The sequence below is a fragment of the Trichomycterus rosablanca genome, chromosome 20 (genome assembly GCF_030014385.1).
Source record: "Trichomycterus rosablanca isolate fTriRos1 chromosome 20, fTriRos1.hap1, whole genome shotgun sequence".
NCBI classification, from domain to species: domain Eukaryota; kingdom Metazoa; phylum Chordata; class Actinopteri; order Siluriformes; family Trichomycteridae; genus Trichomycterus; species Trichomycterus rosablanca.
Genome location: NC_086007.1, coordinates 17,923,373 through 17,937,326, shown reverse-complemented (window position 1 = coordinate 17,937,326; position 13,954 = coordinate 17,923,373). Strand labels below are relative to the sequence as shown.

The following is a 13,954-nucleotide window of genomic DNA, read 5'->3' as shown; positions in this document are numbered from 1 at the left end:
CGGTCGGAGACAGGGAACTTCTAGCCATTAGGTTGGCTTTAGAAGAGTGGCGACACTGGCTCGAGGGAGCCAAACATCCTTTTCTTGTATGGACTGATCACAAGAACTTGTCGTTCATCCAGCAAGTCAAAAGGATGAACTCACGTCAGGCACGGTGGTCCTTATTTTTCGGTAGGTTCCACTTTACGCTGTCGTATAGACCGGGGTCCAAGAACATTAAACCGGATGCCCTGTCTAGACAGTGGGAACCAACCAGGCCGGAGACCGAGCCTGATCCCGTGATTCCCTCGACCCAGATAGCTGCCCCAGTCACCTGGGGTATCTCAAAGGTCATACGGGACGCCCAAAGGGCTGAACCCGACCCCGGTGGGGGACCTCCTGACAGGCTCTACTACGGTACGGCGTCAGGTTTTTGAGTGGGCTCATGCCTCTCCTTTTGCGGTGCACCCAGGTGTGACTAAGTCCCTGGTTTTGCTGCGCCGAAGATTTTGGTGGCCGGGCATGGAGAATGAGGTACATGACTTCGTCCGTGCCTGCACTGTGTGCGCTCATAACAAGAGCCCCAGGGAGCGCCCACGTGGCCTTCTCCATCCGTTGCCAATACCTTCAAGACCGTGGTCCCACATAGCTCTAGATTTTGTGACAGGTTTGCCAAAGTCTAGAGGGTTCACGGCGGTGTTGGTAATTGTCGACCGGTTCACCAAGTCTTGCCTGTTTGTCCCTCTGCCCAAGCTACCATCCGCCATGGGCACTGCGCAGATCATCCTGCAACATGTGGTGAGAGCGCATGGGGTCCCATCAGACATTGTGAGCCAGTGCTGGCGGGCCTTCTGCCAACTTATTGGCGCCAAGGCCAGCTTATCCTCGGGGTATCACCCCGAGTCGAATGGGCAGTCGGAAAGGCTTATCCAGGATCTGAGCAAAATGCTCAGATGCCTGACGGCAGGGAATCCGGCCACGTGGTCGGATAAACTTTTGTGGGCTGAATTTGCTCACAATACCCTGCATCACTCGGCGATAGGAATGCCACCGTTTGAAGCTCAGTTCGGGTACCCTCCTCCGCTCTTTCCTGAGCAGGGGCAGCAAGTAGCGGTCCCGTCTGTACAGCTTCATGTCCGCCGCTGCCGCGCCGCCTGGCGTAAAGCAAGGCAGGCACTTGTGGCCACCCAGCGCTCCATGAAGCGCACTGCTGACCGCAGGCGGCAGCCGGCTCTCACCTTCCGGCCGGGCCAACGTGTCCTTGTGTCGATGAGGGATCTCCCCGTCAGAGGTGCCCCTCACAAGCTGGCACCCAGGTACATTGGCCCGTTTAAGGTGGTTAGGCGGATCAACCCGGTGACCTATAGGTTGGAGCTTCCTCCCAAGCAAGATGAAAGTGCAACCAACCTTTCATGTCTCCCAACTCCGACCATTTATGTGCGGGGGAGTTTCACCCCCTCCCCAGCCTCCCGCCCCTCGTATCATCCAGGGTGCCCCTGCCTTCACTGTCCGCCGCCTGCTGGATTGCAGGAAGGTCCAGGGTAGCACCCAATACTTGGTGGATTGGGAAGGCTACGGCCCTGAGGAACGTTCATGGGTACCGGCTCGGCAGATCCTGGACCCTGAACTGATCCGCGAGTTCCGCCGGAACCGTGCTGCGGATCTTGGGACCTCAGGAGCTGTCCCTAGAGGGATGGGGTTCTATTAGGAGACCTGCGGTAGCTGGTGAATGCACCCCGAGTTCCCAGCGAAGCAGGTCTTACAGAGCAAAGCAAACAAAGGCCTTAAGTGGCAGGAGGACCAATTAGGGCTGATCACCCGCAGCTGCGGAGCTGGCTATTTAAGCCAGCTCTGTGCAGCAGCGGGTGTCGCACTTTTTGTTTGTTTCCCTGTTCTCAAGTGGCAGCTCGTCCATGCTCTTTTAGGTTTAGACGGTATCCCCTGGTGGCATGTGCCATTCGGGTGTGTAGACTGCAAGGTCGAGGTAACTTGTCTTTATTTTGCCTAATAGGATTAGCGTGGTGCGATGCCGTGCAGCTCTCGCGCTGCCTTTTGTTTAATCGGATAGCATTAGTGGTGCTGCTACACAGCAAGCGACTGCGCTTGGTACAGTATCCGTGCAACCTCTAATATCCAAATAGCAATTGGATTCAGCAACCGCTGGGTGGCGACGCCGTTAAGCATTCGGCACTTGCGCTGTATTCCCCGGTTCGAATCCGCACTTAGCCTGTCTAAAAAAATTAACTCTGAAATCTCTCTTTTCCAATCGGCGAATTTCCTCTGCTGCGACCCTCAGCGAAGTAGACGTTGATCGCGTACATTCCTAGCCTTCCGCTGTGCTGGGGCTAGCGATTACCGGGAGTAGTCTTCTCCCGTGTCCCTACGCTGTAGCGCCTTAAGCGCTCTACCGCTCTCATTCACCCGCGCTGTAATAGCGCGGAGCCAACGCGCCCGGTTAGTACCTAGAAGACCGGGGTTCGCGGCCAACCTTATTATTTTTCTCTTTTGTAGTTTCCTTTGCCTGCAGCTTCAGCGGCGCCATCGGACTTCCGATTGGTTTTTGTTTTCTCATTTTATCTTCTGTTTTTGTTTATTTCAAATAATAAATAAAATACTATTTCTTTATTTAATCCGCATTTGAGTCCTCCTTTCTCCCACGTAACAGGCATGCTTGTTGTAGGCTTACTTTGAGTATGCTGAACCTCCCACATTTGTTTCTAGATGATGGCTACAAGCAGCTTTACGTGCTGTTGCATTGTTGCATTGTTACAGCAACAGAGGGGAAACAAAGTATACAAATTTTGTATGAAAGTATATATGTGTGAATGTATATATATATATATATATATATATATATATACAGTGTATCACAAAAGTGAGTACACCCCTCACATTTCTGCAAATATTTCATTATATCTTTTCATGGGACAACACTATAGACATGACACTTGGATATAATTTAGAGTAGTCAGTGTACAGCTTGTATAGCAGTGTAGATTTACTGTCTTCTGAAAATAACTCAACACACAGCCATTAATGTCTAAATGGCTGGCAACATAAGTGAGTACACCCCACAGTGAACATGTCCAAATTGTGCCCAAATGTGTCGTTGTCCCTCCCTGGTGTCATGTGTCAAGGTCCCAGGTGTAAATGGGGAGCAGGGCTGTTAAATTTGGTGTTTTGGGTACAATTCTCTCATACTGGCCACTGGATATTCAACATGGCACCTCATGGCAAAGAACTCTCTGAGGATGTGAGAAATAGAATTGTTGCTCTCCACAAAGATGGCCTGGGCTATAAGAAGATTGCTAACACCCTGAAACTGAGCTACAGCATGGTGGCCAAGGTCATACAGCGGTTTTCCAGGACAGGTTCCACTCGGAACAGGCTTCGCCAGGGTCGACCAAAGAAGTTGAGTCCATGTGTTCGGCGTCATATCCAGAGGTTGGCTTTAAAAAATAGACACATGAGTGCTGCCAGCATTGCTGCAGAGGTTGAAGACGTGGGAGGTCAGCCTGTCAGTGCTCAGACCATACGCCGCACACTGCATCAACTCGGTCTGCATGGTCGTCATCCCAGAAGGAAGCTGATGCACAAGAAAGCCCGCAAACAGTTTGCTGAAGACAAGCAGTCCAAGAACATGGATTACTGGAATGCCCTGTGGTCTGACGAGACCAAGATAAACTTGTTTGGCTCAGATGGTGTCCAGCATGTGTGGCGGCGCCCTGGTGAGAAGTACCAAGACAACTGTATCTTGCCTACAGTCAAGCATGGTGGTGGTAGCATCATGGTCTTGGGCTGCATGAGTGTTGCTGGCACTGGGGAGCTGCAGTTCATTGAGGGAAACATGAATTCCAACATGTACTATGACATTCTGAAACAGAGCATGATCCCCTCCCTTCGAAAACTGGGCCTCATGGCAGTTTTCCAACAGGATAACGACCCCAAACACAACCTCCAAGATGACAACTGCCTTGCTGAGGAAGCTGAAGGTAAAGGTGATGGACTAAACCCAATTGAGCACCTGTGGCGCATCCTCAAGTGGAAGGTGGAGGAGTTCAAGGTGTCTTACATCCACCAGCTCCGTGATGTCATCATGGAGGAGTGGAAGAGGATTCCAGTAGCAACCTGTGCAGCTCTGGTGAATTCCATGCCCAGGAGGGTTAAGGCAGTGCTGGATAATAATGGTGGTCACACAAAATATTGACACTTTGGGCACAATTTGGACATGTTCACTGTGGGGTGTACTCACTTATGTTGCCAGCCATTTAGACATTAATGGCTGTGTGTTGAGTTATTTTCAGAAGACAGTAAATCTACACTGCTATACAAGCTGTACACTGACTACTCTAAGTTATATCCAAGTTTTATTTCTATAGTGTTGTCCCATGAAAAGATATAATAAAATATTTGCAGAAATGTGAGGGGTGTACTCACTTTTGTGATACACTGTATATATAATTGTGAAGTATTAAGATGTAAGATTAAAAAAGGAATGTGAGATCAAAAAATACAAAAGAGTTACAAAATTACTAAATTTACAAAGTGTTACAAATATTGTAATGACTTGATTACTGATGTTATCAGCATGTATGGCTTGGCTGACTGTAAAAGTTGGCACAGTGTTGCACATTGTATTTGAAGCAGTTGATTACTGATGTTAAGTAGGGTAAATATGAGTCCAGATTATGTACTTATTGTAAGAAAGAGTGTCTGGAGTTCTGCTTGGGGCGGTGCTGATTGTAGGGTAAATATGAGTCCAGATTATGTACTTATTGTAAGAAAGAGTGTCTGGAGTTCTGCTTGGGGCGGTGCTGATTGTAAAGCTTGACAGCAGCTGGGAGGAAGGAGCTGCAGTATCTATCCTTTAAACACCGCAGGTGGAGAAACATGTAACTAAAGAAACTTTCCAGAGCTGTGACTGTTTCATGCACTGGGTGAAAGGTGTTCTCCCTTAAGGATGACAGCTTGGCCATAATCCTTCTATTCCCAACTGCATCCACCGAGTCTAGTATGCAGCCCAGGACAGAACTCGTCTTCCTGATGAGTTTGTTCAACTTTTGCATGTCTGCCATCTGTACCTGCAGCCTTCTTTACTTTTCATCTTACTCAGTTCCCTCCTCACTTGTTCTCTCGTGAAGGATTAAGTGCTGGGTGACGTAGCTTTATTGGCATGATAAATATGGACATAAATTATGTACAAGATATATATATATATTTATATATATATATATATATATATATATATATATATATATATATATATATATATATATATATATATATATATATACAGTGTATCACAAAAGTGAGTACACCCCTCACATTTCTGCAGATATTTAAGTATATCTTTTCATGGGACAACACTGACAAAATGACACTTTGACACAATGAAAAGTAGTCTGTGTGCAGTTTATATAACAGTGTAAATTTATTCTTCCCTCAAAATAACTCAATATACAGCCATTAATGTCTAAACCACCGGCAACAAAAGTGAGTACACCCCTAAGAGACTACACCCCTAAATGTCCAAATTGAGCACTGCTTGTCATTTTCCCTCCAAAATGTCATGTGACTCGTTAGTGTTACTAGGTCTCAGGTGTGCATAGGGAGCAGGTGTGTTCAATTTAGTAGTACAGCTCTCACGCTCTCTCATACTGGTCACTGAAAGTTCCAACATGGCACCTCATGGCAAAGAACTCTCTGAGGATCTTAAAAGACGAATTGTTGCGCTACATGAAGATGGCCAAGGCTACAAGAAGATTGCCAACACCCTGAAACTGAGCTGCAGCACAGTGGCCAAGATCATCCAACGTTTTTAAAAGAGCAGGGTCCACTCAGAACAGACCTCGCGTTGGTCGTCCAAAGAAGCTGAGTGCACGTGCTCAGCGTCACATCCAACTGCTGTCTTTGAAAGATAGGCGCAGGAGTGCTGTCAGCATTGCTGCAGAGATTGAAAAGGTGGGGGGTCAGCCTGTCAGTGCTCAGACCATACGCCGCGCACTCCATCAAATTGGTCTGCATGGCTGTCACCCCAGAAGGAAGCCTCTTCTGAAGTCTCTACACAAGAAAGCCCGCAAACAGTTTGCTGAAGACATGTCAACAAAGGACATGGATTACTGGAACCATGTCCTATGGTCTGATGAGACCAAGATTAATTTGTTTGGTTCAGATGGTCTCAAGCATGTGTGGCGGCAATCAGGTGAGGATTACAAAGATAAGTGTGTCATGCCTACAGTCAAGCATGGTGGTGGGAATGCCATGGTCTGGGGCTGCATGAGTGCAGCAGGTGTTGGGGAGTTACATTTCATTGAGGGACACATGAACTCCAATATGTACTGTGAAATACTGAAGCAGAGCATGATCCCCTCCCTCCAGAAACTGGGTCGCAGGGCAGTGTTCCAGCATGATAATGACCTCAAACACATCTCTAAGACGACCACTGCTTTATTGAAGAGGCTGAGGGTAAAGGTGATGGACTGGCCAAGCATGTCTCCAGACCTAAACCCAATAGAACATCTTTGGGGCATCCTCAAGCGGAAGGTGGAGGAGCGCAAAGTCTCGAATATCCGCCAGCTCCGTGATGTCGTCATGGAGGAGTGGAAAAGCATTCCAGTGGCAACCTGTGAAGCTCTGGTAAACTCCATGCCCAGGAGAGTTAAGGCAGTTCTGGGAAATAATGGTGGCCACACAAAATATTGACACTTCAGGAACTTTCACTAAGGGGTGTACTCACTTTTGTTGCCGGTGGTTTAGACATTAATGGCTGTATATTGAGTTATTTTGAGGGAAGAATACATTTACACTGTTATATAAGCTGCACACAGACTACTTTTCATTGTGTCAAAGTGTCATTTTGTCAGTGTTGTCCCATGAAAAGATATACTTAAATATCTGCAGAAATGTGAGGGGTGTACTCACTTTTGTATACACTATACACTGTATATATAAAATAAGAAAAACATTGCAAGTAGTAAGTAGTAGTAAGTTTTTTTATATACACTTTTTTATGTCCGATACCGATACTGATACTGCAAATTAAGTATCTGCCGATACCAATACCAATCCGATACCGTAATTTCTCCTCTCAAACAACTAAGCAATCATTGAGGATATGAGATATCTCCAAGCCAGGACAAGATAGGTTTTCTTTATAACAGGTAAGCGATTTATCATTTATAAAGCGATTTTTATTGTGTTTAAACAGCGTTTTTAGATGTGGCAGTAGTAGATGATTTTTTTAAATGCTAAAAGTTTAAGTAGTTATCAGTGTTTTAATTTTTGAATGGCTGTTGCAGATGAGTTGTAGCTCAGTGTCACATGTTAATGATGTCATCAAGATGCACCTTGTTACGGCAGTTGCAGAGTGAGCTGGCAATAAACGGCACTCTGTTGGAACATAGCTTCGTGAGTTATTTGCTTTACACAACAAACAATGGCCTTATTTACATTAAGTGTAATTTACATTAAGCAACAGTATCGGATCCAGTGATTTGGGCCAATATCGGACCGATACAGAGTATCGGATTGGTGCCAGCCCTAATATATACAGTACATATATATATACATATGTTCACAACTCTAAGCAGTCTGTATCTGTATTAAATGTAGGTATTCCTGCTCCTGGTTGGGTGACACACATGTTTCCCTACCCGCACTGCTTGTGGTCTGTCTGTCTGTCAGGAAGTTAGAGATCCAGTGACACATCCAGTGACACAGGTTCTCCAACTTGATGGTTAGTTTGGAGAGGATAAACGCTGAGCTGTGGTCGAGCAGATAGGTGATGGCATCATCTGTAGAAAGGTTGCAGTGGTATGCAAACTGTAGAGGGTTCATAGAGTCTGGAGGTAAGGATGTGAATAAGTCTTGCGGATGATGGTGTTAACCTTGGGTCAGAATTGGGTCAGAATGTGGTGGTATTTGGTGCATTCTGTGAGGAAGTGCAGCCCTGTCTCTACTATGTTGAGAGTGCAGTGCTGGCACAGCTTCTCCTTTTGGGGCTCCCGGTCTCCACAGCCACTCGTCAAGGTGTTTCTCAATTTAGGGTCAGACACTGTGCTCAGATAATCTGCTGCACTGTAGTGTTTGTTTTGGGCCAAATAACACTGCATTTTACTTTAGTTTCAGTTTCCCAGTAAGTCAGATATTGGTTCATACTAATTGTGTTTGCAGATTTCTCTTGTTCCTTAGTTAGACCTAAACAGCAGTCCTGTCTCACTTCATGCTCCTGAGAGATAAAATGTGTTCTCTTATTGCCAATTCTTATTACGCACTGGTTTTCTATGTACATTGATTTAGTGATATCATATGTTTTACCCCCTACACCACTTTCCAACATTTTATCCATGATGCCAGATTAAGTGACATGCAAATATTTTAGAATGATTTTGAACTATATATCTTTTCATTGGGGTGTGTAATGCACAGCCAGACACCAGCTACTGGCAGCAGTCCTAATGAATCTCATTGCTCCTGAGCAGTGACCCTCAGTTCACTAATATTCTTGAGTTAGTGTGCAGCAACTGCCATCTATATTTCAGGTATTTTTCTGAAATCAAGCCTTGGTGGGGTATGCTTGGGATCATTGTCCTGCTAAATTGTTCAAAAACGCCAAAGAATCAGCTTCCAAATAGATGGCATGGTGTCTCCTAGGTCTTTCTGATACTGATCCATTGGCCCATAAAGTTCCAGTTTTGATCCATCGCTCCACAGTACATAATTTCAAAATGTCTGTGGATTATTTATATGGGTTTGAGCATATTGGAGGCCATTCTTCTTAATATTTTGGGTCAGGAGAGGTGTACGTCTTGGAGTTCAGGCATGAAGGCCTTCAGTGTTTAGTATGTGCCTTACTGTGCAGCCTGAAACCTCAGTGTCTGCTGCCACCAATTTTTTCTGTAGGTCTTTTGCAGTTGCTTGAGAGTTTTTGACCACTTGACATTTCAGGGATCTGGTGGCAACTGCTGATAGCTTCCTTCTGCCACATCCAGGTAGCTATTGGGCAAATAAGAGCCCAACTATAAGAGCCCACTTCTGATGTCTAAATTGTTTTTCTTGTCTTGCTCTATATGTGCCCAATCTAAGAGTCAGAGATTTCTATTCCCCATCAACCTTGGACACATTTCTTAGTGAACTTCGTCCTCCCAGAATCGGAAGACATGGGTTCCATTATATCTGGCAAAAACATTATACCAACAGTCAAACATGGTGGTGGTGATGTAATGGTCTGGGGCTGCTTTGCTTCCTCTGGACCTGGATGACTCGTCATCACTGATGGAACCATAAATTCTGCTCTCTGTTAGAAAATCCTGAAGGAGAATGTCCACCTGTCAATTTGTAACATAAAGCCTAAAGCACAGCTAATGAAATGAAATACTGTAGTTTAGCCCAAACTGCTGGTGCAAACAAAAGCTCATTTAAGCAGTTCATCAGCGAGTAGAATGGGGGATTTGCAGACACTTATGCTATAGGGATTGATTCTATAGTTTATTCTTTTGCAGAAAGAATCCCAGTAGTCCTAGTCGAGGATAAATTGCTAGTGGAGGATAAATTACCTGGTTTTATTAGTCCCAGTGTACTTTAAGTTTTGTAAATAATGTACAGTTGTATTTGTTTATAGTTTGGAGGAGATTTGTGCACCCGTGATTGCTGAATAGACACATCTGGTTGGCATGACAATTCTTTCATCATGGTTTTCCTCGCTTTCCTCTTTGGCCTCTATGACCACGTGTTTAACATAATTACAGATAAGATTGGGGATTTAGCTTGTGGGTCAATTACATCTATGGAGACTAACTACCCATTTACTTAAACCTTGTTTTGTTCCCATTTTGTGTGCTTTCTTTAAAATGTATCTTTGTGTGGGAGTATGTATTTTATTTTGTTTTATGTAAATAAAATGCCACAGTCAGGCCAAATGGGAAACCTGAGCCCTGACTCCTTGCAGACTAAACTAAACTGTTACAGTGGTACCAAATCCCAGGAAGCAGAAAGGACATGACCTGTGCTGACAGGGTACCCAGCCCGGCTCAGCGTGCATTTTGCACAAGAAAACGTGGTGGGTAGAAATATGATCCATTTGTAAGGTGTCTGCGTTGTCAGTGGAACTTACCACTCGTTCCTGACATCGCAGGCCTTACAGAGCAGTAAAGAGCGTGGCCTTAAATAATTGGCCAGCTCGTCAGGGCGAACGACCTGAAGCTTATTTAAAGGGGCGTCGCCAGGCTGCAGGCGTCGCACCTTCTGCTTTCGTTTCCTTTTTTTTGTTTGGCACGTGAGGGCTGATGGCAGCTCGCCCACATGCCTTTCTTAGGGCCAGAGGGTTACCCAGGGTGGCACCAGGTCATTTGGGTGTGTAGGCTGCAAGGCCGAGGTAGTTAGCCTTTTGCTTTTGCCTCTATTAGGGTTTGTGTGGTGCGACGCCGAGCAGCCCTCGTGCTGCGTTTATTTTTAGCGCTAGCTTTAGCACTGGTGGCTTCCTTAGCAACACGCTAAATCGCGGTTGTGGCAAGCCTGTTAAACAGTGCTTATATTCGCATGTGTCATTGGGTTCAGTAACCGCTGGATGGCAATGCCGTTAAGCGCTCGGCTATGACGCCAGTACCCGGTTCGAATCCACTTCCATGACAGTAGCGACTAATCTCTGTATTTTTATTTTCAGCGCTTAGCCTTATCACTGGCGGCTTCCTTAGCAACGCGCTAAGTCGCGGTTGTGGCAAGCCTGTTGAACAGTGTTTTTATCCGCATGTGTCATTGGGTTCGGTAACCGCTCGGTGGCAATGCCGTCAAGCGTTCGGCTGTGAAGCCAGTATTCCCGGTTCAAATCTGTTTCCATGACACTAGCGACCTAATCCCTGTACTCGTGTTTTCAGCGTTTTAGCGCTAGCACTGTTGGCTTCTTTAGCAACGCGCTAAATCGTGCTTGTTGTAAGCCTGTTATACGGTGCTTTAATTCGCATATGTCATTGGGTTCAGTAACCGCAGAGTGGCAATGCCGTTAAGCGTTCGGCTGTGATACCATCACTCTCGGTTCGAATCTGCCTCTATGACAGTACCTATCTAATTGCCCTTTTGTATTTTTCAGATCGGCAAGCTTCCCCGATCTTATTTCCCGTCTTTGCTGTTGGCACCGCCGGGGCTGCGCCCCCTCGGAGGCTTGCCCCGTTTGTGTTCTACTAAGCGTTCTTTGACGCTAACACATTTCCACCCACCTGTGCCTAAATAGCGTGGTGGTTTACGCGTCCGGTCCGCGCTCAGGCGACCGGGGTTCGCGTCTTCCCTCTTTAGATTCTTTTTCAGTTCTCGTTGCCTTTCAGTTCTCGGTTCCTGATTGGTTTTTGTTTCTGTTTTATGCTTTGTGTTAATTATTTTCCATTTAAAAAATAAAATTATTATTTTTCAATCTCCGCACTTGAGTCCTCCTTTCTCCCACATAACACCATTGGCTTCTTTTTCTTCACCAAATGTTCTAAGTTGGCTAAAGACTACCTGCCAGTGTCTTCTGATCCAGAGGAACAAGTGTGTTGAACATCTGCATAGCCCATCCCTCCCAGTCAGCCACCAGTGCCAGCACTCTGTTGAGAGCACTGAAATTCATGGTTTGCCGCAAGAGGTTTCCACAGGTGCTGCAAGAACATCAACAACCTTTGCAAAGAAAATGGCAAAGGCACTGTATCATGCAATCTCATGAGTCAGGATCCCAAAAGAGATCTAAGGCCAATCTTTTATGTCAGGTACACTACGCAAACTCTATGGACTACTGCAAATTAAAGCAATTTAATTAAAGCATTCTTCAAATGGAGTGGCTGATGAAAAGCATTATTAAAAAACAAAGATCCTTAAGTTTGCTCCAAAGGAAAATAAAAATATGGATAAATGATTGGAGGTACAATATATCCTGGGCCTGAAAGTAAAGTTTTATTGCACAAGGTTACATATTGAGGGAAAATTTGCTCCAGGACCTGTAAAGGCAGTAATGACAATACAAGAAAATAGGCACTTTGCACCAGAAGATAGTCCTGGTATTGCTTCCCATATCCAACTAAAATTACTTGTCAAGTGGCAGGGGCTCTTTGAGGTCATATGGCAAGTTGGACACAAGTTGGAGATGATGCATTCAGAAAGAAAAAAATGGCAAACAGCTTCACCATGTGAACCTCCTAAGCAGAACCATTTTTCTCCATCCTAGAGGACAGAGGTAGCCAAACTGCAGGTAGCTGCACCAAGCTGCACCAACCTCATAGAACACCATATAGAAATGTCTCTGAAATAGTGGCATGCATCTCACCATATAATTTACCTGAATACAAGCAAAAAGTAGTCCAGGAATTGTATCACAAGGTAATTTAGAAAAGTCCTGATTGTCTTTGTACCAAAATGTGTTTGTGTGAACTTTCGTTAAGTCAGTGAGGTGTCTTTTGAACTTGAATCGTACCTAGCGTGTCACAATGAGCTCTTGGGCTCTGCTCATTTCTGTATGATGCTGAATTTTACTAAAAGCTGTTGGCAGATTTTCTTGTCCAAGAAAAAAATGCCTTCTGCACCATTAGCTTGGCTAGACCTGTTGTTTAGTTTTATTTGAATGAAATGCCAAAGAAATCCAAAATTGTACGCCCTGTGTTCTTCTTGCTGGCTGAACTAAACTACAAGGTTACATATCTTTAATACTAACAATTACAACAGCGTCTCCAAGCACTGTATTTAGACAGCGTATTACTCAATTATCACAGTCACACCAGAATACTATAAATCTCTTTCTTAGATAACAGTGACATCAGGGGGGATGCTGGTACAGAAATTGCGCACAGGAAACCTGCAGTCCGAGAGAGGTAGATATGATGGCACCATGGTGTACGCCCAAAACAAGGTACAAAAATTCAGTCACAATGTTTATATATGTATAAAAGGATGATAAATCATGTGATTTAGGTAGCACAAGGATAGTTCATATGTTTTCAATTTTATGGTAACAGTCAGAAAAGGCCCTTTTCCCGTATTGCTTTGCCCCCGTGCCCCCGAGTTATGAGATATGGTTTGAAAATTGAGTGGGCTTTAAGATCACTGACATTAACTTTATTTAATTTTGCCTAAATTCACAAATGCTCTTTTAACTAAATAAGAATTTCCATGGACACACTACAAAATCTTATGGAAAACCTTTCCAAAAGAGCTGGGTAGCCTTTGGCTTTATACTGTAGCATATAAACTTTTTTTTTCCTGGAACAGGCACTATTGCTCAAGGTAAAGCCTTTAGAGAATTCAGGTTTGGTATTTTTGACATGTGTTTCAGAGGCAGCAGGTGGTCATGACAGAACAGTTTGCTAAAGCTAACACCAACATCCACTTCTCAGTAATGCATCCTGGTTGGGTGGACACGCCAAGTAATTGCTCTTTTTTTCATGCACACACTTGTAACAATTAATTCTACAGTTTTAGTAGTAATGTCTCTGCCCAACCCAAATAGGGGTGTCTTGTTTAAATCTCAAGGTTTCTTTTCAGGTCTAAGAAATTGTTTCATTACCAATGTCCTTCATTTGATTTGCTTTCTGTGAAGCTGTTTTGTCTTGTTAACTTAATTTCATTTGTTACAATAGATCCATTACTGCATCTTAGGCCAAATTATGATGTGATTTAAAGCAAATATTGATGATGAATGATTGTGATCATGATTTGGAGTGAAAGCAGTATCCAGAAAAGGCTAAGAGTTTGAGGAGCAAAGATGAGCAGATAATCTCCAGTTCTTAGTAAAAAAATGTCTAAAAAATGTTCCTTTAAGAAAAAACTGCATATTTCTCCCTCTACAGTGCATTATCATCATTAAACTATTTAAAGAATCAGGATGCACTGTGTAAAAGGCAAGGGCACGGGCCTATGCTGAACACCCTTGATCTCCAATCCCTCAGAAGGCACTGCATCAAGAACCATCATTTATCATGTATCTTTCAACAAGACAATGCAAAACCACATTTTGCACACA

The 13,954-nt window shown here is 44.5% G+C and overlaps 1 protein-coding gene across 1 annotated transcript in view; it reads left to right on the top strand.

Annotated features, from left to right (window-relative positions):
• Positions 1-13,954, top strand: part of dhrs12la (dehydrogenase/reductase 12-like a) — a 37,141-nt gene that overhangs the window by 18,804 nt on the left and 4,383 nt on the right. Inside the window, exons 7-8 of the mRNA XM_063016986.1 lie at positions 12,740-12,844; positions 13,268-13,358. Coding sequence (XP_062873056.1) covers positions 12,740-12,844; positions 13,268-13,358 — 196 coding nt within the window. The remainder of the gene's footprint in view (positions 1-12,739; positions 12,845-13,267; positions 13,359-13,954) is intronic.